The 25,586-nt window shown below is 42.5% G+C and overlaps 1 protein-coding gene across 3 annotated transcripts in view; it reads right to left on the reverse strand.

Annotated features, from left to right (window-relative positions):
• MAD1L1 (mitotic arrest deficient 1 like 1) overlaps nucleotides 1–25,586 on the reverse strand; it is a 362,358-nt gene that overhangs the window by 89,252 nt on the left and 247,520 nt on the right. For all 3 annotated transcript variants that reach the window (XM_062587950.1, XM_062587949.1, XM_062587951.1), the window contains one exon: nucleotides 4,584–4,774. In XM_062587950.1, the coding sequence (XP_062443934.1) occupies nucleotides 4,584–4,774 (191 nt within the window). The remainder of the gene's footprint in view (nucleotides 1–4,583; nucleotides 4,775–25,586) is intronic.

Raw genomic sequence — 25,586 nt, forward strand, 5'->3', positions numbered from 1 at the left:
CCTTCAGCTAGTAATTTGTTGGCATCATGTTGTGTTCGAAACATTACCTCTGAGTTAGCTCTCTTATTCGACCCAGCCTCATTCCCCTCTTCCAGAATAGAGGGTTGAACTATTACTTCCTATCCATATAGCTGCCCTACAGGCACAACTCACACATCCTGTAAATGTAGAGGTGACAGGACCACGCAAGCAATGGGGCAAGCGAAGAAAGACTAGCAAATTAAGAGGGCAAGGAAAGAAATGTTAATTTAGTAAATAAACAAAGGAGGGGAAGGAAGTTACCTGCATTCCTACCTACCGCAGCCTTCTATTAAGCTCCAGTTGTTTCTTTACTATAAGAACTGCTCTAAGTCCATCTAGCCTAGCATCCTGCTTCCAAATAGCCACCAGTAGCAGATGTTCAGGGAGAAGAAGCTTAAGAAACAGTAAATATTAATAAGTGTGAGCATGATTTGTCGCTGCATACTGACTCCCACCTTCCAGCAATCAGTGGCTGAGGTAATTCCAGTTCTTCCAGGCTCCATCAGGACCATCAATTCCAGATACCTATATCCTCACTAATTGTACCATGAATAACCTTTTCCTTCAGTGTTCCATGGTAGTCATCAATCTGCAGCTGGTAGCTGCTCTTGCACTGTACCTTTCATCCACTCAAGAACCTCTAAACTAGCAAAGTCTTTATCCTTTCACCCCTTACATTCTGCTGCTGTACTGACAGTAAACCATAGGAGAAGGACATGTTAACGCTTCAGGCTGCCTTGAAGTTTTATAGTGACAGTTTCCCTTATACATCTGTAAACCAACTCTTCACATAACTGCTTAAACAGATCTGAATCAAAGACTCTGTGTGAGCACTGTCTGACAATTCAGCAGATTGCAGAGAAGCTGCTCATTTTATTACCATACCACTTTTCCAACTGGACATCAATAAAGGTTTTATTTTGCAGCAAGAAGTGCCAGCCTCAGGCTGGCAACATCCGCGAACTATGTCATGATGCTTCTGTTTTCATCTGCTGGCTGATATCTTGGGTACGCTCTTTCAAGGTAGAAGGCCTACCACCTTGGGGATGCTGTTCTACGAACCACTGCTGGTGTTCATGTTTCTGTTTGATAGTGTTGGCAGAAAATAACAACATGGGCAAGATCTGGAACGAGACAGAATTCTATATTCCGGAAGACTGGCTCTGGGGACATAGAAAAAAAGGGGAACCAGAAGCTGATGTGCTGTCTAAATGCAGCCTTTTGGCCAGGACTATTTATGGGCTGAGACACAATACCACAGTTACAAAACAACTGAGCTCCCGCTCTCAACAACACCTTAAAGCAGTATGGTCATAAATTATAAGATTTCCTCTGCTTCCATTTCAAACTGATTAGCTTCAAATACCTTGACTGGGACCATGTTCTTCAGGCACTCACACACAAAAGCCCACAATTTATTTCTCTGCACTGTTTGTTCATTTAGATGAGTGTCTCCAAATCATCTCCTCTTCAAATTTGACCAGTCTCTCTGTTTACCAAAAGCCTTGCTTTGTCTGAAACAATTTTCACTGCCTTTTAAAAGACCTCATTGCGTTACTGTCATTCGGGACCTACCCAGAGAGAAGGGTAAACAGTATGATGTACATGTGGCCAAACGACATCCTTGTTTGCCACAGCTTAATTCCAAGTTAACTGAACTGATTTTGAGGTTTCCCAGCAATGTTTGTTTGCTTTAACAGATATCTGTAATAGATTGTTACCCAAGAACTGCATTTACTCTTTTTGTATCTCATGAGTGGCCTGGCCTAGATACATATCACAAGCATTATGCAGAATACAAAGTTTTTATTATGTACTAACACATCTAATGTACCAGCAAAAGTAACAGAATATGAAATTGCCAGGTGACCCAGTAACTGTCATGTATTTCTTTCCCCCCACATCACCAGCAACTAAAATCCTGGTGAGGAATCTCTACCTCACTTTCCACAGTATTTAATTAAAAGAATACAAAAAAGCAAGCAAGCACAAGATGTGAAGTCTGAGCTGGGCCTTGCTGCCTACGCACTCACACACGGCGGGTCTGAACACCACTGGAACATCCTTTAAGTTGACGAGTTCATCTGTTGTATCCATAGGGATTGCCAATAAATACTGATATGGTTTCATTGGAATTCAGTGCTCATTTATGGATGTAGTCATTCGTATTCACAGCATGCCATTGTGATTAACCCTTTCACTGAGGCTGTAATTCTAATTAACGTGAATTGGTTGGAAACATACAGCATGTAGATAATATGCTCTAACTACAGTAACAACATATATTACTTCAGAAAACTAAGCACGTCTTTCATCTTCATTTAGCTTTGAAGAGTTACATTACAGTAGCTACTACTGCATCCCTGCTATTGAAGCCTTGCTGAAAATTAAATGCCACCAGCAGTGCTACTGAAATATGCCCTAAAGTTTACAGGCAAACTACAGAAGCTTGTAAAGAGCCAGGGGACTTCTTCAGTTTAATTATATAGATCCTGTTCCATAAATTGCTTGAATAGAATAAATACAAATAGCATTCCCTGCTTTGTGACCTCTTTGGGTTAATGAAATGCACACAAACACCCACAGTCGGTTATGGCTCGGAAATTCCACAGCATAAACACACAACCTCGCTGAAAAGCCATAGTCAGGATTCAAGCGCTGGTAGATATATGAGAACCAGCTGCCAGGACTCAGCAAGGAAACACTGTGTTGTTTATATTCCACTGCTATTCTAAACTACAGACTTTGGGAATTGTCTGCGATTTAATGAACAGTGAGAAAGGGTCTGAGATTCTGCTGTTCAGGCTCTGATTATCAAATCTGCTTCTTTTATCCAATGAGGTGTGTGAAGTAAGACAGGCAGAGGAATCCCAGGAACCAACAAGCAACCCATCCTCGGATTTGGCAAGTATGAGATCTTGAAACTTCTGTTCTACCTGGTGACAGTGAATCCTTCCTTCAGAAATACTTGGGAATGAAGACGTGAGTGAAGGAAAGAAAGCAAAAATACCATTTAGACAAAAGAATCTACACTTGCCTATTCGCTGTCCTTCAAGTAAACTATTTCTATTGCCATGGCATGAAGAAGATTTTGATGCTACTGGAAAAAAACTAAAAAGAAGCCAGTCAGGTCTGGTTCAGATGTGCAGTATGCAATCTTTCCATATAACTCTCGCCATACATGTGCATTTCTCCTGCAATACACACTCTGCTTGGGATACAGGAAAAACTGTTACTTGCACTGTCTTGCCATGGCATCCAAAAGAAATCTCCAGGAGTCTGAATAATCACTAAACATACAACAACACAGGTGTGAACACAGGCCCGTGGAGGTCTTAGAGCTAAGAGTTGCACCATCTCAACAGACAAATACTTTCAGGATTCAAGGACAGTACCTCAAAACAAAGTTGTCATTCTCCTTGGACAGTGGGCTTTCTTTTCCAACTGTCATTTGACTCAGTCCAGAAACCTCATAAGGCCAAGTAACATAACTATTTTGAGGATATTTTCCTAGTTTTAAGTTAAGGAACCTAAGTTCTGTCTTATACTTACTGTCAACTTGCTTTATTTGGTGCGTTTTCTTTGGAGCTCTAAAATTGGCCGAAATTGTTGTCTTGTTACGTAAAGAAATAGGACTGCAGCATTGTGCATGCTGCACATGACAGTCAGTCTGTAGAAACAGATCTTCTCCAGTTCCTGCTTGTATATTCCCTGCTGGTATTGAACCCCTCCAAATCTTCATCCTTCTCATATATGAGACTCACCCCACAGGAATCAATTGGAACCAAATGTGATTTTGATGCCCACTGTGGTTGCCACAGAGAAGGGAAGAGTTCTCCCACTGTTCTGTAAACCTGGGCTATTGACACTCAAACCAATGTAAAGATGCCACTAAACAGCTTGGTAACTCTAATGTCACACCTAGTTCTCTGATGTGTCAGTCTAGCTGTGCTATCTGGAGGATAACACAGAAGAAAAACATCACCTATCAAACCACAACCCAAACTCAGACCGCCTAGCTAGACCAATGCTGTGCTAGATTGACAGCAGGCAGACTATTCTTCTTACTCATCAGTGCTGCTCAGACAAATGACACTTTGCACAAACAAGGATGAGCTCAAAAGAGATTCTGATTTACATGAAGACAAGATGACGATACACATACAGGCTAGAGGATAGCAAAGGCAGTAGGAACATCTCTTACAGTGAAGTGAGGATGAAACCTTGATGGTTACATATGGTTTTATTACTGTAGCAAATATCACTGATAATAGAAAAAGGTGCATTGTAAGGCCAGACATCTTAGGTATTATGCATATATAGTCTCTTCTAGTTACTCCTGTTTTACTTTGATATATAAGTGGGAGACCAGACGCCAAATCTTCCAAGGCAATTTTTTAAAAGAAGAAAGGATCTTTACTTCCCTCAGAAGGAAAAACTTGTCACATAGCAGGGGAGCAGTGATTTTCCAGTGTAATCGCTGAGAAAGAGCAAGTACATCCCAGCACACTGAAAACGAGGAACCCAAAGAAGCAGGTGCAGTGAGGAGTACGCAGGCCTACCTTGAAGAGCAGGCAGTCCCCTTGGTGCTCGGCATAAATTGAGGTGAGTCGATACTGGTTCTCAGTTGTGATGTCAATCTGGTATCCTGTTAGCGTGTAGCACACCTTGCGAAACTCTTGGATCTTTGTCTGAAAAACTTCTTTCAGACGCTGGTTTTTCAGTTCTGCACTTTCCACTTGCTTCTTGAGGTCTAAGAAAGGGAAGACAACGAGTACTTTGTTATATGTCATCAGCACAGAGACCTTGCACTGTATTTACAGTACTAGCCAAACTAAGTGAATTGAAAAGGTTAATTACATTTCTAAAAAGTGAATTAAGCAAGCAGAGTAAAGAAATAAGCAAGGTAGATTCCTCTCTTCCTGCCCCCAGAAGACCAAAGGATAATAAACTGGAAAGAGAGGAAAACAGACACATCTTAGTAAGATGATTTTTTCTTTTGCTCGGCCAGTCTTTTAACAACTTACTACAAAATTCAAAGATATAGCATCTGTCCCCCCCCCCCCCCCGCCCTGCCTCACACACACACATCTTAATTCCTATCCAGAACACAAGAGAAGGCTATTGTGCTAGAGGGAGCAAGAAAGAGGAAAAAATGGTTACGAATACGCCTCTGTAGGGCTGTGTCAGGAGGAAGCTGGCAATAAGGGAAATCTCCTCCAATGCACACTTCATTTGACTGTAAGTGCTTTGATCTCAAATTGTCACGCTGTCTAGGAATCCCTTAAGATTTGGGAAGGGGCTTTCATTGTTATAAAAAGCCTGAAGAGTACCACTGTCTCATTCCATTTGCTACCTTAACTGGACTAGTCCCTGGAAGACAGGTCCTGCAAGACTGCCTGCCACTCACCCCGTGTTTTATTGCCACAACGGGAGCTGCCAGCACTGTGAATCCTTCAAGACAATACACAACAATTACCATGAATCTTTCACCCAAGGTGCCTTCTGAGTAATTAAACCTCGATTTATCCCCCCATTAATTACAGAGATTGGTTTTACTTTAATATACATTAGAGATCTCTCCCAAGTCAGCCTGTTTGATCAACACTGCAGTCCAAGGCTGGAAAAAAACCCAACTCCTCAAAGCAAACAAATAGACTTCCTCGTTCAGCTATCTCTGTCATTCTGAGCTTAAGGCTATGTCTGTCTATACAGTGATCAGTAACATATTTGCAGCACATGTAGGCCATATCTCTTTATTTTAGCTAGTTCAGGCTCTAGCACTAGAGAGCAGAAACTTCAGTGCAAGGCAACTGCTTAGGCATGAATGAAGGTTGCTGGCTGGCTTATACAGCCCATGCCACAGTATTACTGTCAGCCAAACTATCTGGATAAAGGTCTGCTTGAGTATTTGCCCAGACGTGTTACCCTCGACCTCCCAAGCGCAGTGCACGAAGAACCTGGGAACGGTAACAGCAAGGCTAGGAAAGGCAAGGCCTGGGCTAGCAGGGCTCCCGCGGCGCTCCCCGCCGAGCAGCCGCCCGAGGAGCCACGCGGGCCTCCCCTTGCCTTTCGCTCAGGACAAAAGGTAATTCAATGTGTTAAGTTCAAGTGCTTTGAATGCCACTGAGGCAGAAGTACTTTAGCCTTAATCCAGTTCAGCTTAATCCCTAGGAAAGGGCAAGAATTCTTTAACGGTTACGAAGAACTACACGTCCCTTTACTTCTGAGGGCATCCACGCAGGCAGAGTTAATGCGGGCTAGCTCCCTACCTTCAGTTAATTCAGCTCCTGCCTGAGCTGCTTGTGTAGACAAATTAAGAGCAAGGTACTTCCCTCATTCTGGCTCTCCCCGGCTTGTTTCAGCTAACATCACTTCAGCAAGGAGAGCAAACCAGCTTAGGAAACATCATATGACAGCTTATTCATTAAAACACTACTATATAGGGAACCCCCCAACTGCTGGGGGATGGCAGGTAAGCACAGTATTCAAATCCTGCTCACAAGCCTGAGGGGCTGTGGCTTACACACTGCACCTTCTCCCAGCCTTGAAAAGGCTCTGTCTTTCCTGGCTACCCACCTCGCCAGTCCCACCAATCTCATCGTCGTGCAGCAACCTCGACCCTTCCTTGGATTGATACAACCCTTTTCCCACCATCTCAGCTGGGTCTGGTCCTTTGATTAATTGAGTAATCAGCCTCTGAAATCAGGAGGTTAATTGGCAGCTCTGACCTCAATATTCTCACAGTCTTCATTCAGCCACACGTTCCTAAGACAAAACTGTTAAGGACAAAATCATGTATATGAAAGTAAAAATTCAGTGACTACATTGCAGTGGTAAATAATATTTCACCACTGTCAGAGATGGCACTGGCTTTAATATATCTCAGAGATCCAACAGGGATTTTTTTTGTCCTAATAAATGCAGCCTAGCCTTGGAAAAGTAAATCTGCCTTCTCCTGCCACATCTCAGAGGCTGCCTTTCCTGACTTTTATAAACTCAGGAGGCTGATGATGCCCTAACTCATGAACCGCTCGAACATCTTTCATTATTCATGACGAGTTAGCACCTTTTTCACTGTTCTGCCTTGCAGACTTGGTGCCTGCAGTGGCCATCAGAGGAACCCTGGGCACCTGCTGGATCACAGCCTTACAAACCCCCTAACAGCACTAGCCTATTTTGACCACAGCCACATGGATCTAGAGTAGCAAGCGACAGCAACTGCTTTCCTCCACTACTTTCAGGGTAAAAAAAAGAAAAACTACGAATACTACCAGTCTTCTACACAAGAAGTATTAAGCTTTTCGATTTAGCAAGCCTCCACTCACAAGAGCGAGCCCTCACCTCCAGATCTTCCAGGTCTCCAGGTGTCCCTTCCCTGCTCTTTGGCAGTTCTGGTGTATTACCGCATCAGCCATCCGTGTCTGCAACCAGTACAACAGCTGAAACTGGTGACTGCCAAGTAGACGGAGCTCAAACGTGCCCAGCACTGGTCACGGACAGGATAAAGCCTTGCTGTCCATTCTGCAGCTCTCTTAGCAATGCTTTGGCAGTATTTCTTAAACAGCACAGCTTGGAGATGGGGCACAAATAAGCATGCAGGTGCAGAGGACACGACAGGAATGCTTAAATCCGCAACTGCCCCCAGTGAAAGGTTCATTGAACCACAGCTATAAAGCAGAGATTGCTCTTCCTTTATGCTCAATTAAGTTACAGTCATCAATAGTTCAGCTCTAGCAGCTGCTGATGCCTACCTCTTGCAATGTTTATTTATCCCGTGGAGACAGTCCAGCTGGGGCTGCTCCCAAATTAACTCAGGACAGCACCCAGGGCTGTGACTTCTTTCTTGTTCTCCTCTCAGGGCTCTGCCTCAATTAAGAAGCTGCGTTGTGAGGAGGAATCACAGAAGAGTAACTTTGTAGAAGAGTAGCCTGGGACTTGGGACATGTAGGGATCCCATTGCTGAAACAAGGCCACCTAAGCCCATTTGAGACACCCTTGGGTATTTTGCATGGCATCCCACCATGCCTCTGAAGAAAAGAGATCTCCTGAAGGTTTTGCCTCATACCAGTCAGCCCCAAGGCAGTTTTTCAGACACTCCAGGGTGTCTAAAATGGCACAAGATGCCTATATTTAGGCCTCTGAATCCCATCTGTATAGTCCCTCCCCTATCTGCTAATGCACCTCCATGTGACCTCGGATAAATTACTTGGTGTCTCTGCGCTGCAGCTCTGTCTTGTCTATATTGCCAATTCCCTGCACCCACACAACTGCATAAGCACTACGTGCACTGACCTGGGGACATTCATTAATGTTGCTAATATTTCCCACTCAAAATGAAGATATTAAGCTAGGAGGCAGCTCATTGTTTGTTCTGCTTCCCAATGCAAAGATGTGGCTACGCTAATTCTTATCTAATGCCAATGAGTCCCGCCAAATTTTTAGTACTATCAGGAAAAATTGTTTTAAAAGCCCTAATTTGCACAGAGTGCAAATCAGCATATTTTAGACAAATGCTTAAGACACAGCTGTAGAGGCAACTGAATAGAGGCAGATCCTTTCAGGACGGGTCGAGGTGCATTAATAGAGCAGGTTTCTGATGACAGCATTACTGTTTCCACCCACTCCATCTACCACCCACAGAACATTGAACATCTTGATCCTTTAAGATCTTTCACAACATTTGCAGAATTAAGTTTAATTATATCTTTAAAAGACAGTGTTTGAAAACTCCAGTCCCTGTATTTGGAGCACTCACTTTAGTGTTCAATTCTGTTGTACTTGTACAAAACAGACACAAGAAGTTGCAGGTGTGCTCTGTGGAAATCACGAACGGGAAGTAACACCATTCCTGTTCTTCATCCCGGAGAAGGGAAGCCAAACCACTACTCACAGGTCTACTCACAAAACAAGTAAGAACCAAGAAAATGAGCATGAGATTTGGCAGGTTATGGTTTGGGTTAGGGACAATGATTGCCTATCTATTTTGCCGGAGGGGAAAAACGAAAAGGAGAAGAATAGACAGAGAGGGAAAACATTTGGAATCATACTGCAAAGCCTCCTTTGCATTCAGGCCAAGCATATGCACAGAAAGTTGCCCCTGATGAAGAGTCTGAAGGGAAAAATTCCTCTCTGAAAAGATCATTAATCTGTTATAAAATTAATATTGCCAAATTATTAACTTCCTCTTAATGATGCTGCTTCTTGAAACACCTTGTATTTTCAAACACTTACACTGATTTTAATGAATAATTCAAACTATTTTGGATAATAAAATATGAGTTGGGCTTTTTTGGTCTCTCATATTGAAAATGCCACTGCTTTTATGCCATTGCTTTTACACTCCTTATATCCAAAAATGTTCACAGCTGCCTGGAAGTACCAGAGCTTTGGCTCTTGTTCTGCATTAGTGTTCAGTTAGCTCAATCGATAGGAATAGTAGTCCCTACGCTACAGAAAACCAAATCCAGGCTTAACTTTTTCCCCAGGGAGAGAGGTGAAACAATGCAGCTTTCAGCAGACCAAAAGTGGCATGAAATTACAGCTATCGCTAGTCTTTGCCAGGCAAACGTAAATTTGTTCTGCCTGTCCTCCAAGATGCCACAAGCCATGTAGCTGCATTAATTCAGCTGAGATACCAGCTAATATACATCTCTCTCAGAAAGTCCAGAATCTTTTCTAATTCTCTATTTAATGCTACTTTCCTTTGGTTTAAATGTTTGGGATCACTCACTTCAACACATAAAGGATAAAATATTTAACCGCACTAATCCCCTTCTCCTTTTGCCTTGCCAGACTGCCCCGGACAGATTCTGGCCATCATTGCTCTGGAGGATACCATACTCCACGAACTCTGCTCAATTTAAACATGAGATTGCTTCAATTTTGTTTCCAACCTATAGAAGAAGATGCCAGGACCAGCTCATTTTCACAAGGTCCCAAATGGCAAGAGGAGATGCTATTTTCTCAATTCCAAGAAGCAAGGCTACAGTTGCCCTTTTTCTCCTTCACCTCCACAGCTGCTTCTCTCCATTTCCATAATGTCACGCTTGGCATGCAATGTCACCCCTCTGTCACCCCACTTATGCCCTGCAAAACTGCTACCTAATCACACTCTGCTACCGCAGCTCTGTCCTTCCCGTTTGACTCTCCACAACTCTAAACGCCACCCTGCTCTATCTGAAACTCTCTGAGTCACTACTCTGTTCAAACCTTGAGCCGAAATTTTCCCTCTCAGCTTTGGTTTACGATGAACATTGAAAAGAGTTCTGTGATAGTCTGCTGAAGGACGCTATATAAAAATAAATTGTATTGTATTAAATAAAGGCTAATGGAAGAGGAGCGGAGCCTTTTCTGATGCAGGCAAGTTTATGACCACTGCTCTCCAGAAATAAAATTCGTTTGCTGGATTTTATAGGTGTGTTTTACATCCCAGGCGGGTGAGTGATGCTGGGTCTAACTGGCACGGCAGCTCCGACTGCGTTTACCCAATCTTGCGGTCTAGCGGCCACAAACCATGCTTTGGAAAACTTGCAATTTGTGACATTACAACCATGAATTAAAACTTTCCTTAAAGGTAAAAACAGTTTTATATTCAACAAACCGCACTGGCTGTTCAGTTCTAAACCTAAGTGGTATTTATTTGATCAGTCAACATTAGTTTATTTTTATACTGTGTATGCACCATATGGTTCAGTGCACATCCCAGCCCCCTCCTCCAGCCACCCACCTACCCTTTCAGCAGCTCAGGGAAGAGTTTTCAAAGCCTGCATCTTGCAAGTAAATGTCTTCACTGCCACAGCCAACTACAGCTTTCACATTGCCCAAGAATTCTGCTGATACATTTCCACTAGGAAAATTCCCTATATAGTTATTCTCAAAGCTACTGCTTTGGATAAGCCACGTATCTTTACATGATGCCATTTCTTGGAGAAAAGTCCATAACGAATCTTCATCCTCAGAAACCTGCACAAAGTGGCAGAGGGCATCAAAGGCTGGGCAAGGGTAAAAGAAGCAGGATATGGGGGATTACAGAGAGGAAGTTATGGAAGGAAAAAGGACAAATTTCCTCTCGAATTACCTGCACATGCTTATAATACGTGTTAGGCTCAACTAACATTTTTTTCTTCTTCTTCTGATAACCCTGAGATTACAACACAATGTTGCAAAATTCACCGGTGCAACTGAAGATAGCCAACATACAGGATTCAGCCCTGGCAGATGAATCAGCAGTGAGTGAAAGGCTCTTTCCACAGATCCCAGCGTGGGCACAGCTTGGATCTCTCCTATTTCTCCTCCTGCTCATGGCAAAGCTGTCTTCCTAGCAGGAGACAGCAGGGAGCAACCTGCAGAGGTAACGCTCACTGCTCCGCTCACCCACCGCCCCTGCACCAGGGAATGCAGTGCAGTGGCGTGTAAAGACACCCCAGGTAGCTTTAAAATAACTGGCTTAAATAATAGCAGCAGCCTGCTTGCAGCAATGCAGAACTCGGTGGGCACAGCAAAACTCACCCCAGATGCAAGATAAATTAACCCCAGGAGAGCTTTTTATTGCCCAAAGTGGACTTCACAAATTAGTATGATGTGGCGCAGACCTTTTAGAAGTTAAGATTGCCTGATCATAAATTGCGAGCCGACTGTGAAGACAATCTCCCCTAAATGATGATAAAATCTTTTAGCTGCAATTCCCTTCCACACGGCAATTACAGACAAACAGTGCTCCAGAACAAAGCGGTGTCAGCTGTAGTTGGAGCCAGTCATTAACTTCAGATGCAAGAAATAGCATCACCTTAAAAATACAAATATAAGGTGTCACTTCCGTTTACAGGGAAGTAGTTATCTTCTGCCCCTAGAAGAAGTTAGCAAATATTGGGAATAAGTCTTCTGTTTACCAGGTAGTCTATTGCGGAGTTATCAAAAGTGATTGGGACTTCTCCTGGGCTATTGTTCAGGGAAGTCTGGTAGCAAAAATAGGGGCATAACTTGTATCCCTTGCCAGAGGAACAGAGGAAGCAGAATCACCTCTTCACTAGGCTGTTTCTTAAAAAAAAAAAAAAAAAAAAAGGCAGTGGTTTGTTTAAAGTTGCTCAAGTACCTAATGTAAGAATTAATCTTTGGGACTACATAATTAACATATGTAATACGCACTGTAATTACATGCAGTAGTCTGCAGAACCATCTAATAGATGGATTTATCCCTGCTCTGATCACCTCTCCTGCACTCTGCCCATTATCTTGTTTCCAGTGGCATATCACTACTATTACTGCTACCCCAAAACACTGGACGCTATTTAAACCTCTCAATGGCATCAAACATCTGGTATTAAAACAAACACAGAAAAACTGCTCTAGGAATATTTGTTCCTTCTCAAAACGAGGATTTTTCTGCAGGCATTACAGTCATTCAAATTGCAGGGAGGACAATATTCAATCATGCATGAGAAGGCACTTTACAGTTCATTATCTCAGGATGTTCACTGAAGCTACAAACAGGACCTTCTCACTTCTGGCAAGCGGTGATTTCCAGCCTCCCCAGGAGCACAGCCCCTTTGCTCTTAGTCCAAGGATTTTCCACGTTCAAGTTTTGATGCTGAGCTCACGGAAACGCTTATTTGTCTCTGTGATAATATCCGAAATTATGTTACTTATGACACCTTGTCCCTCCCTCTCCCCCACATCGTGAAGTCCACCCAAAGATATCCTAGCTTTAGAGCCAGAGGGATTTAAATACAGAATTAATAAACACTTAAAGAGATTCCTACCGTTTCTAAAGCAGCTTTTCAAACACCTCTGTAGTACAGACAGAATCCAAGGTGGGCTAGGGCACCACGCGGGCAGTCTTTAGCTCTTACTCGGCTTGCGCAGATTGAACGCTAACCCGTGTATCCCCCCAGTGACTCTGAGGGTGGTTGCAAATAAGCACTTTTTCCCGTGTTGGACTAATTCCCTTCCTACCGTCTCTCTTCTTGACAGCCATTACACACCATTACCGGCTGCAGCCCTCGCTTCCGAGACAAAGGCCGGTGGCCCCGTCCCCGAGATAAGGTTGCTTTGCCGAAAGGTCAGGCCGCCGTGGCCGAGGCTAATGGAGCCGCCGCCGCTGTGAGCAGCACGGAGGCTCGCCTGCGGGCCGCGGAGGCCTGCGAGGGAAAATGCACCATTTTACCCAGCCAGCGGGGATGCAAACGCACCCGCGCCGCGACAGATAAAGGCAAGCCTCTGCAGCACGCCACCGTATTTGTGTTTTCAGTGGGAGAAGATTGTGGAGTTTGTTTTGGGGCTTTTATTCTGGAGAAAACTAATCTCTAAAAAGCCTCCACTCCGTCCTTCTATTCAATCCTTCTTTTCTTTTTTCCCTTTTCATTTATTCCCTTAATAGTGTTTTCGAGTGTTGGCACTGCAAACTTACTGTTCTCGGCCGGAAACCACTCTTGATGCCAACTAGTCAAAGCTTCCCCAGACCTTCCTTTTTGCTCTTCATGCTCCTGCAGCCAGGCCCCAGAGGCACTTACTCTGCTCACAAACCATACCAGTCCTCTCCTCTGTGCACACTTCTGAGTGCCCTGGACCTCCTCTCACAGTTCTGCTCTACTTTTATTTGTACATTTTTCACGTTCTACTTCATTTTCTAGGGTCCTCTTTATGAAAACAATCCTTTAAAGATGATCTCACTGGAGCTGAACAAAATGCTGGTTCAGCATGGAGCAGCAGAACAGCAACAGGGGAAAAGGGGATTTCAAACAACAAAACTGCAGGAATGTGACAAAGACATAAGGACAAGCAATCTTTTTTCCCTAGAGCATGAAAGATGTTTGGAAACAGAGCCATCTCCTGGATAACCAAGCCTTCAATCACATTATTCCAGCTTCTGGAGCTCTTATTTCCACTGCAGGAGCCAGAAGTGTTACTATGAACAGGAAGGGTTATTTCTCATAACTCTATGCTAATGCTCTTCAGCTAGAAATGAAGCCTTGAAGTCTCCGTGGAATCCCCAGTAAGTGTCCCAAGACTGGCAGCACCACCAAAATCATTTCTGGGCAGAGAGACAGGAGAGGTAGCATATGTCTCAGCCCAAGAGCTGAGTCTCGTTTCCTGATTCTGAATTATTCATCACATGCTAACTTCCAAACCAGTTCACTTTTAAATTTTTAAATATTTAATAATTGGGTATTAAATATTCATGCAATTTTATTAGAAATTTTGGAAGTTGGGCACTAAGGCTGTAATTATTAAGTTCATCATTAGGACTGACTGGCTACTCAGAGGTTTTCTAGGTTAGTAGAGAAAGAAGGAGTAAGAGAAAATAGGCAAAAAAAAAGTATTTATGGACTTCTTGGATTCTAAATCACAAGACAAAACACATACCTGTGCCATCCATTTTCCAAAGCCACCCCTTCATGAAAAAGCTGAGAAACCTCCTACCTTGGGAACACAGTCAAGAGCCCTCAGCTGCAATTTAAACAGTCTAAGAGTTTCATTTTGATGTTACACAGAAAAATTTCTGTCTCAGCCTAACGTACCTGAATGGAAAAGGGGCAGTTGAGAAGTCTCTGTCTACAATATCAACAAGAGAAACATGCGCTTGGTCCCTATTGTGATTCAGGGAAGACACCAGGGAAGTTTAGCTTAATATGCAGCAGCAATAAGGTAGAGACAGATTCTTCTCTTTTTCTGGCTACTTCTCCGGTGGGATAACAGGATGTGTAGTTTCCCTTGAGCTGCTCTGACAACTTGAATACATCAAACATCCATGCCTGCTTCTCGCCAAGTAACTCCCGAATCCCGTTTTTCGATTTCCTCTTCCCCTTCCTTTTCAGTAGATGACATCACTTTAACCCCGATCCATGCTGAGAGCGAGCCTACGTTCCTGTCCCTCTATATTATGAGCATACATTCCCTACTGCGCTGGAAATTGTACGGTTTACACAAAAGATGACACATAAACCCTGGAATTATATGCAAATGAACCGATCTGTTTTTTTGCTTCTTACCATTACAGCTCTGACTTTCAAATAACGGCACTGGGCAATTCCTGCACCAGCTTTCAAACAAAGGGCATCGCTGTGTTATTAACATCTCACTTTGGCAAGCGGTTTGTCACCTTTCACAAAAATGATCTGAAAAGACACCAGCAATTATACCCAAGGAGATTATTGGGTGGCTATGTCCTAGGGCAGCAGCTGGAGGCTAAAGTGACATAATATTCACTGGAAAAAAACTCCTTTCTCAAGTCAAGAGAACACGGAACAAATTAAATAAAAAATGAACTGAACTGAAATCAAATACAAAACTAGAGAAAGAGCCAAGCTTGTTCATTTGGATTTTGATAACCTCTGTCATGACAGTAGGATTACATCTTTGGAAGAAGATAAAAGGTCCTGATTGTGACATGAGATGATATGACATTAACTTTGGAGACTTATTCTGGGAAGAACTTGGTATGTCATAGACCAAAGAGCCTGAGAAAGAATGACTCAAGCACCTCTTCCAATAATGAAAATCCAGCTGATTTCTAGGTTTCATATATTTGGTTCTTCTAACAGTTTTTAAGTGCTGAGAACTAAACTTCCACAAGACAGACATGTTTTCTTTCTAGAACTGTGGTACAACTCCCAGTCGAATCTTATAAATCTCAGGAACTCACATTTGGCTGGCTAATGCTCCCGAGTGCAGTGAGGCAAAGAGCAGAGGCTTTACCTAATTTACAGTAAACAATTATTAAATGTTCATGGCTCCTGGACAGAAGCAAGTCATGCAGTAGGGATCATGTCCATGCTGAGAAGGACCAAGGGAGCCACTTGCTCAGATGATGTGGGAGAAGGTGATGTTCTACCAGCTGTGCATGCAGATAGGTCATTTCTGTTTGCTTGTCACAAATTTAACAAGTAGTTAACAGTCTACCCTCAGGGTTAAAAGTTGAAGAAAAACATTTTATGAAGCGAAATACTTCTGCTGTTGCTTAACCATCGTGATACCTTTATATCTGTGAAAAACACTTTTTATTACTTTGATTGAAACCTCTTCTAAACCACCATCCATGTCCAGAAATCTCTTCTTTGGATCCAGAGAACTCCAAGGAAATTTGAGTAAGCTTTTTGTTTGTGAAGTTGTCAAAGAAAAAACTATTGCTGCATTTTTGGGGGGTGCATTTCATCTGCAGTTCTAAGAAGGTCGGTTGCTTATACAATCTATAAACACTTGGAAGAAAATGATTAGCTTTGCCCATTACAAGTCTGTGAAACATCCGAGCAGTGCACAGTGGTTAAAAATGGAGCCATTTTTTGTTTGCTTCTTCATCAACAGTTTTTAAAAGTTTCTCCATATCATCTATCAGGTGTACTCAAGAGTTAGGCATCCTGTTGCCGCTATAAAGCCTTTTGCAAGCACAGGACAACAAAGACAGTATTTAGCAGAATATAGCTAGAGGACAGAAGAGATCCAAGAGCAGGAGAGGACGTGTAATGACTTTGCAGAGTTAATTTAAAAGACAATTCATAACCTTAAAAAAAAAAAAAAAAAAGGCAGGAAGAAGATTTTCATTGAGAGAAAGAGAGAGAGGTAGGAGGCAGAAAAGATTTCAAGACTAAGGCACTCTAAAACGTTAAAAGGAAAAAAAAAAGTGGGTTTTGGACGAATGAGAAAGCAACGAGAGACAGGAAAAAATGCAGTTAGAAGACAGCCTTCCATGAGATTACATGGAGCTACCCGCTAAAGACACATTCTGTGGATTCTTAGAGCTCAGCCCACACACAGAAGCAAGGCCAGTCTGCTTAAAGGAACTCGTTAAATCACTAAGCAGGTCAGAATTACTACCACTTTTAGTTCTTGTCAAGTGAGGAAGGTTGATGGAGGAACAAACAGGAGTGGCGACCGATTTCACACCTGCATGTTCAAATTATCTTAGGCAAAGTGAGCAGAGCCACCTGGGAAGAACTGAAATCACAAGAGAATATTTGTGGGATGATCTAATAAGACAGAAAGCCTTTCTTCTGTAAGGAAGAGATGTTTTAATGATTGTAAGCCTTTTTCAGAGCAGCAAATAAAACCAAAATGACACATTCATCATATAAGGCAGATGGCTCAGTATCTCTTCCTTCGAGGTAAGAGCACTGAAGGATACTGGTAAAAGGAACTCTATAGCTTGAGAGTTTATGCAGAGCTCTTGGCATAATTTTGACTGAAAATAAAAATAAAAAAATGCTCCAAGAGAGGAGTTTTGGAGGAAGAAAAGAGGGGAGGGAAGTAGAAACATATTCTTAATGAAAATCTCATTTAGCAGGTTTTTTTCTGATGTGCTTAAAATTCCACCGAGGTCACCATTCTGGAGAGATGACAAACTCCTGGGATAAAGGGTGGAAAATCCTGGTAGTCGTGTCACATTTAGCAAGTCAAAGATATGTTTGTATAAGGCTGTAGAGGGCTAAATCCATTTTACATGCTGTATGTATTATTAATTTCTGACAGTGGGCTTAGAAAAACCTAATTCGCTCGAATACGAGCTCCCTTTGAGCAGAGGGAAGCCTTTTCAAAACTCATCTTTTATTGACTGAGTCATTTTTGAGTCAATCTGTCTGCTTTCGGCAAGACAAGGGTTTTAAATCTTCTCTCTTCTTTTCCTCCTTTTTGAGTCGTGGCAAGTCTATTAAAACCTGCTAATGTATGCAGCAAGGCCTCTGATTTGAAATGTAATGAATTCTTCAGATAGTGGCAGATTAGGGGGAGAAGATGATAGAAACAGCCAGAGATGCCAAAAAAAGAACTCTCCAGAAAACGAGGAGGAGAAGAACGAGAGGAAAAGAGAATGATTAACCCTTTTTATCCGGAAGAAAATCTTTAAGCTCCATTAATAGAATCAGTTAAAAAAGTAGAACTGGAAGAGGCAGAGCATCTTCAGGCTTGCCTGTGGCTGAATGAGACTAAGAATAAATGAATCTTTCCTCCTAGACTCTCTTGTAAGACTTGGTAATTCCCTAAGTGAAAAATGAATAACTTTGAGAAAATTAGCTCCATCCATATAAATAAGCCCTCATATTCCAAGCTCGTCACCCAGAGCTTCCCAGGCGAATGCCCCGAAACATTTTCGCTGTTGTGTAACAGATGGTTTCCTCCTCCTCCCCCTTTCTTGGTCTGGTTCCAATCACAGTATCTTTCAGGTGATCTTGTTTTAGAACAAAAATGAGCAGTTTTGCACAAATCATAAATCCTAGTAGTGGAACGAGGCTTGGCAGTTTTATTATATTTAGTCTCTTGGAAGTGCTGGACAAACATTATGCAGTTACACAAATGAGAGGTTAGCACTGTCTCCATTTTACAGATAGGGGAGCTAAGGAAAAGAGAGTCAAGGATGCAACTTAATTTGACAGCACTGATATAGTGATAGCCTGGGCTGAGAACGCAGAATCTGCTGAATCACAGCACAAACCTGAGACATCTTCCTGTTTAACTCATACGTCAGCCTCAAATTTGACGACTTAAAAGAATATACACATATACATATATATACAGACATATACAATCTCTACAGTAAGTTGTAAGGGAACAAAACCTTAGCGATAGAGTGAGAAAAACAGAGTCTGATGGAGCACAGGCAACTCAGTGGATTAAAACTAAAATTATTCTCTGCACAACTGATGCACGTGAGTAAATATGGGGGACTGAGAAACTGGTCCTATCAGATTAGTGCCCCTTTGCTAATGACAAGCACTGGTATGCTTGAATAGTTGAGAAACACCCCCAAAACAGGCAGAATCCTTCAACTTAACATGCAGCATAGCTGTCTAAGTCCATGCATGTCTTGAAGGAGAGACTGTCTTTCTCTACAGATACAAGGCATTCAGTCCTCTATCACACAAGTCAAGCTACAAAAGGAAAAAGTAAAGAAGTTCAAACTTAGCTCAAAAGCTGCTGGAGGCACAGAAACTGTGGAAAGTAGGTATAAGTTGGAAAAAACAGCAGTAGGAAATCTTTATAGTGGGATTCAGGACACAGGTAAAAGCGTTATCTTGGAGGCCAGCGAGCCATGGGAGTTAGACTTGCTTTTCAAACTGCTCCAACGTATTGTCTGCTCTTACTGGCAGCAACATGTTTTTTTTCCACCCTGGAGAGTAACGACGGCTGTATCCCTGTCTCTACAATCTCCTAAACTCTGGCAAACCCTTGATGTGACTCTCCCCAGCTGGGAAACCGTCTTTTCCTACCTGCTCGTTTGCTTCACAACCCTGATGTCGAGAGCCCCAGAATTCACAGAAGTGAATTTTTACATCTTCACATATTAGTGCTTTCAGAAAGAAGAAGAGGTTACATTTGCTTTTATGTAAGTAGACAAAACTGTGACCTTTAGCTTGGTCCCAGCCCTCGGATTCAATAGCTGGCACTCGTCCTCTGAATCAGTAATGAACTAAAGGTCACAGCAGGCTGGCAGGGAGCACACTGCACTGGGGAAATACCATTTTTCAGAGCAGATAAGAAACTTCAGCCTGGACCATTACAAATCAGGCATTTGCCTGGCAGAGCATTTTTATTTGGAGGCAGGGGTGAGAGCGAGGGCTGTGGTATTAGCTGCCATGGTCGGTACAAATCCCACTCAGGTAATTGCCTTCTGCCCACTCTGTCCCTCTTGCATTTTCAAGTCAAAAGGTACTTTTCACTTTCTGCCATAAACAAGGTTCCTGCATGGCACTAAACAGTTGTGCTACTTCACACTAGCCGTGGTTGCATTTTCGGGACAGGTGAAGCAATCCCTACGTATATTTTGTACAGCTGTGGAGTTGACAGAGCACTTTGGGAAGCCCTTGAGAGCCGACGTGCTTATCGCAGCAAGCCCAGCCAACGCCAGCAGCTGCAGCAGCCCCCAGGGATAGCCTACCCTGCAACAGCCCCATTTTTCTTTTCCAGTTGCATATCTGCATTGCCCTTATCCAGCCATGTGATCCCTCTTTCCTCATCTGCTTGTTTGGAAGATCTTGTGGCTTCCTGGCATTGCTTGAACTCTTCCATCTCTCTGACTCCTGAGAGCTCTGAACCAATCAAGTGCAAGCCTTGACGCAGGACGTAGCCTTTTTGAGCTTGAGACCAGTCCAGGAACAGAGATCCATGCTGCTTAGTCATCAGAGAGATCATTCTGGTATAGGAGAAGTGCCTCCTACATATGAACCCTTGACTCCTGGTCTCAAAAAAGTCTATATCACAGCAAGGGAGCAAGCACACAGAAACCTGCTCTCTCGTATTGCAGTTTTTCAAGAGGAAGAAACATTTCATTTTTAGGGAAGACATCACCTTCTACTGTTGTGAACTCTTCCCACTGAGGGGTCAACAACATTGAGTGCCACAGAGACAACACCCTACTGGCATGGACAGCCAAGACTGCTGGAACAGTTCAGCGAGATATAGGAAAAATATATATTGAGGGAACAAGACAGGAAAGGAAAAGAAGAAAAAAAAAAAAAAAGAATGACGCACTCACAAAAGATCTCTGTGCATGGGATGTGCAAGCAACAAAAAATAGATTTACCCAGCCAGGCTAAATCAATGACTGAGCTCTGCACTCGAAGAAAAAGTTATCACTAAAGGCTGTGCTATTTGCGGGCTCACTTTACATCTCAGAAAAGTCTGCAAAAATCCTCTTGCATTATCCCTACCCTTAAAGATTTTTTTCTTCTCATCTGAGGCTCTGAGTGGGGATTACCCATGAAGTTCCAGTAGCCAAACCACATCCAATCTATTTTCTGTTAAAACAGGAAAAAGCTTTGGTCTTTCTTGCCCTTCTCTATCCTATTCCCTCGTCATGGCCACATTCAAAGTACCTAGTTGAAACACCCACAAGCACAAAACTACAGGCAAATAAAATGTTTTTTTCAACACTGAGGTTTTATAGAAACGTGATTGCTTTTTTAGCTTTTTCTAAATCACAGAAGTCAGATATGGAAAACATCTGTTCGTTCATTCAGTCTCTCTCCCACAATGTTTTGATTTAGATATTTTCCTGTAATGCTTGCAACTTAAACATAGCAGAATTGTGCCAAGGCTTTGGAAACAGTAAAGGGATTGGAGTTATTAGAAAAAGTGAAAAGTTAATAATCCAAGTCATTAAAATGAACATATGCAAATTCCAGTACTGCTCTGAAACATTCCAAAACAAAATAGTTGAAAATATTTTAAAACATCTTTCCAGTACAACTAAAAACACCTTCCTATCAGCATGAAATCTATTAAAATATCTTGATCTTTTGGACTTTGTAATCTTCCTTCTGGCTTGCCATGTGTCAGTTCTGGTATCAAAGTATTTTAGCTGATACACATTATCAACAGTTGTTTCCAAAGTTCGTGAGTTGAAAGCAAGGAATAGCTGTTGTACTCTGGGTGCTCTTTATTCCGCTGTTCTATTAATTTTATTTATGTGTATTACAATTCCAAAACCCAAGAAGTCAATTATCACTTATTAGGAATTATAAAACACTTGTGTAACTGGGCTTCTGATTTAGTTATTGGTACAAATATAAAGACAAGCTGTATTAAGAAGTAAAGGATAAAGAAGCCATAAACCAAGGTTTGCATTATTTGCAGCCTCTCAGAGTAAAAAACTTTAGAGAAAAGCTCAAGAGATTTTTATTAATGCTTTAGATGACTTAGAAAAAAGTCACTTAATCATAATATGGTAAACAAGGAAGTTCTACAGCAGTATTTAAAAATACCTGAAATTGTTTCAGGAGCTCTATTGATTTGAATTAGGCAGCTGCATAATCACTGGGGCTGCAATTTTAATGAACATTTCAACAGGAAATGTAGAACTGATTATATGTATCAAAACAGGAAAGATCCAAATGCTGCAGCTCCTCTTTTTTTCGTTGTTTTGTTTATTACCTTAGTACTTTTATCCAAAACAACCCTAGAAATAACAAGAGCTTACCTGAATGCCCCCTCTCTTTGGCTGCAGCTTCCCATGCTTTGGGCTTCAACTCTGATCTTTCTATCTTGCTACATGTCATTAGGCACCAGCATTTTGCGAAATAATTAGTGATTCAGTCAGGTTTTACACCAGCTCACATGGCTGGAAACTATTCTATGTGGTGCTGCACTTTTCTTTTAATGTATTTTAGGGCATTTTATATATATGTAATTAGCTAATGTTTATACAGTGCTTTGAAGAAGAAGAACTACGTAAGGGCTAAGTATTATTATCAGAAAGCAAAAGAGCAGCATTGAGACAGCATGGGCACAGAGAAAGAACAAAAGCTCTGAGAAGCTGAACAACACCTTGTTTACAGAAAGGTTTCAGGACATCTGAGAAAAAATATGTCAGTAGCTTCCAGCATCTAGGCACTAAGAAGGAAACAAAAGGTGTAAAACATGGGATGCTGCAAAGGCGCTTAAATGACATAATATTGATGATACAAACGTGAGAATAGTGATAAGAGAGTCACAAAGGCAGCAGTACCGGTAAAGAAGAAAAACTTTGTGTATATACAAGCACAAGGCACTGATTATTACTCCCCTAAGGCAATTTGCAAGATAAAGATTCAGACAGAGTTGAAGGCCTTGATGAAATGAAAATGAATTCATTCCACTTCTGTGAAAATTCTTGTAGGTAAGAGTGGGAACTAATGGCATAAAAGCATACTGCTTCCTATTATTTAGCAGTGAAGGAAGCGGGGCTCTCGCTGCTAAAGATACAGAGCTTTGTTGGCTGCATGTTAAACACTGCAAAAGAGAAAAAGGTGTTCACTATAAAAGTCAGCCTAGCAGAGAGCGGGGAAGCTGGCGAGTTTTCACCAGACTAAATATCCAGAGCGTGCTTCAAACGGGACGCGCCTCACGAAGAGAGGGCAGAGGCCAGGCTCCCCCGCCGATCCGAGCAAGGTACCGCACGAGTCCTCTCTCAGAGGGCGTCAGAGCCAAGTTCGGGTGAAAGATTTTGGAGAGAAACAAACAAACAAACAAACAAAAAAAACATAGCTAAATCCACTACAAATGGCAATGAAGACGTGATGCTGCATCGAGTCAGAGGCTGGGAAAGGTTTTTGTACGTATGGGGCAAACATAAGGCACAGTTAATGCTTCAAAGAGTTTCCAGCAAGCAATAAAAACAAATGATGCACATAGGGAGTTCGCAGAAGAGAGATCTGACTTCCTCTTTTGCCCCCTTTTTTTCTTGTCTATAACTAAATTACATGATTTCTTTACAAGTCTAATTAAGCAGTTAATTGATGCTGGTGCCCTTTAGCATCTGGCATTTAAGATTAAACAAGTAATAGAGAAAAATACACACAGTACCCAGCAATAATTAAGCACAGCAAGGGCTTGTTCCCCCACCTCCCCCCCCCCCCCCAATTTTAACCTATTACGTGTAAATCTCAGAGTACTTTTAAAACCAGAAGTGTGAGTGCTGGGATCAGCCTATGGAAAAGTCTTCCTGCTAGTCTTCTACAGGAAAAGGTGAGCTACATAAAATAAAGTATTTTAAAACAACAGGTCCTCGGATAAAAGACATGCAGAATTTCTGACATGGCTGCAGAACATGGAGTCGGCCGGGGTGAACCTGTGCTATTGGCAGGCATTTCCGAGCACTGCCTCCATCCCGGTCCATGCGAGGAGCGAGCCAAACTGCTGCAATACAGGCAGTTTAACTCACTGCTCTGAGGAAAAAAGTGACTATTTCACGCGAAGAAAGTCTGATCCGTAGACACGTCTGCCTGGGACTTGAGTTGCAGCTGGTTTTGTATCTGCAGAGCACTGTGCAGAACATTTGCTCTCTGATCTCAGGCAGCAGTCCCGTTTCCTCGGAGTGCCACCGGTTAAGGACTGGACTCAAGTTTTAAGACTTATCCCAAGACTTGCACCAGGCAGTGTAAGGCTCCACGAAATGCGAGGATCTGGCGAAGCCATCAGGTAGACGCAGCCCCTGTTGCTCCCAGAGCGAGCCCACGCTGGAGCATCGGGGAACTCCCTGCCTCAGACTCCAGTGGCTGGTGCAAGCCAGACTGTGTCATCTCATATGGCCCCGATTTAAACCTACCTGCGCTAACCAAAGGAGGAGAGGCTTTTAGTACTTCCAGACCTGCCTAAGGGAAGGAATTGCAGCCCAATGATTAGTGACATGATCTCTTTAGACTCTGCAAGCAAGAAAAAGATAGTGTGGAGCCTCATGCCCACCTCTCATGGGTGCCGAGAGTCTTAATTAGTATCTCTACCATGCTCAGAGACCTTTGAACAGAGGGTGCTACAGAAGTGGAAAATATTAGCATCATTATGCTTGCTACCACAAGGGCTGGAACTTGAGCCAGAGCCTTCACAGCAGATGGTGAAGTTGCTAGCACGGCTGGCTGCAGTTATAATTTCTCTCATCACAGACTCCCCTTGTTGGAACAGGCTTCACCTCTTGATTTCTGAAGAGCAAAACAGAGCCTGCGCTGACAAGACTGCATTGTACTGGTCAGTTCTGCTGACACATTTAAACCAACCAGAAGTCAAATCACTGGAAAGTAAATCAGCCAAGGGACTCTCTAATTAGAAAAAGCTCTGCTTTCATTGCAACACTTCTCCAGCCTGTCACTAGCAGCCCTCCCCTGAATTCTGATCATTAAAGAGAAGCAGCAAAGAATTAGCCAGATTTTGTTAAGTGTCAAACACTCGGACTCTTGACTATGCACAAAACACGGAGAGACACTTCATAGCTCTCAGAACAAGTTGATATTTTTCTATACACTTTTCCTGTACCTCTTGTTAATTGCTCGTTTGCCTTGATTTTATGAAACAGCCTAACTCACAACACCATCACTAGCAGAGAACACAGTTCTGTTTAAAATGTTGCAGTAAGTCGGGTTATGTGTGGTTCTAAGTTTTATTCTAATTTATTTCTAACTTCAGGGGCTAGCAGCCTAGGACTCAGAGCTTCCTGAGGCATAACTAAGACGCCATTAATTTTGTCGCTATTCCCAAGCGCTGCCAATGTCCTCTCCATTTGGCTTAGGACATCGCCTTGCAAAAGAACACTCCAGAGACACGGAACCAACCTGCTTAAAACTTTCTATTTCACCCAAAAATTTCCTACAGACTCAAGAATAAAAGCAGTAGATTGGGCAATGCTCATCTTCCCTTCCTCTGCTCTTCCAGGTTGTGAAAAGCAGAGGTCCTCCAGCAAAAAGCAGCACTTTGAAAAGAAATTAAAGAGTAATTTCCACTACCCCTTGCAACACCATGGCAATCCAAATACATGCTCCGGGGAGCATTCAAATGCATTGGCTGACCCCTCATGTATTGAGGAGGCAATATTATCACGGAAACAACTTGACCAGGTCTTGCTTTGAATGGTGGCTGATGGTGAAAACACCTTCAGCAATGATGTGTTATATCACTAGTTGTCATTTAGCATTTGTTTTCACCACCTTTGTAAAACAAGACAAAAGCTTCCCCCTCTCCTAAATGCTAATTTTAGTGGAGTCATAGCAATATGGCAGTCTAAAATGGGAATCACACACAGCCATCGTTATCGGCGTATTCAGCATACCCTTGCTGATTCTTTCAGATCTGCGTGCTGCCTTTGATTCCACTAGTGGTGAGATTTTTGATGA

The sequence above is a fragment of the Rhea pennata genome, chromosome 15, assembly GCF_028389875.1.
Source record: "Rhea pennata isolate bPtePen1 chromosome 15, bPtePen1.pri, whole genome shotgun sequence".
NCBI lineage: Eukaryota > Metazoa > Chordata > Aves > Rheiformes > Rheidae > Rhea > Rhea pennata.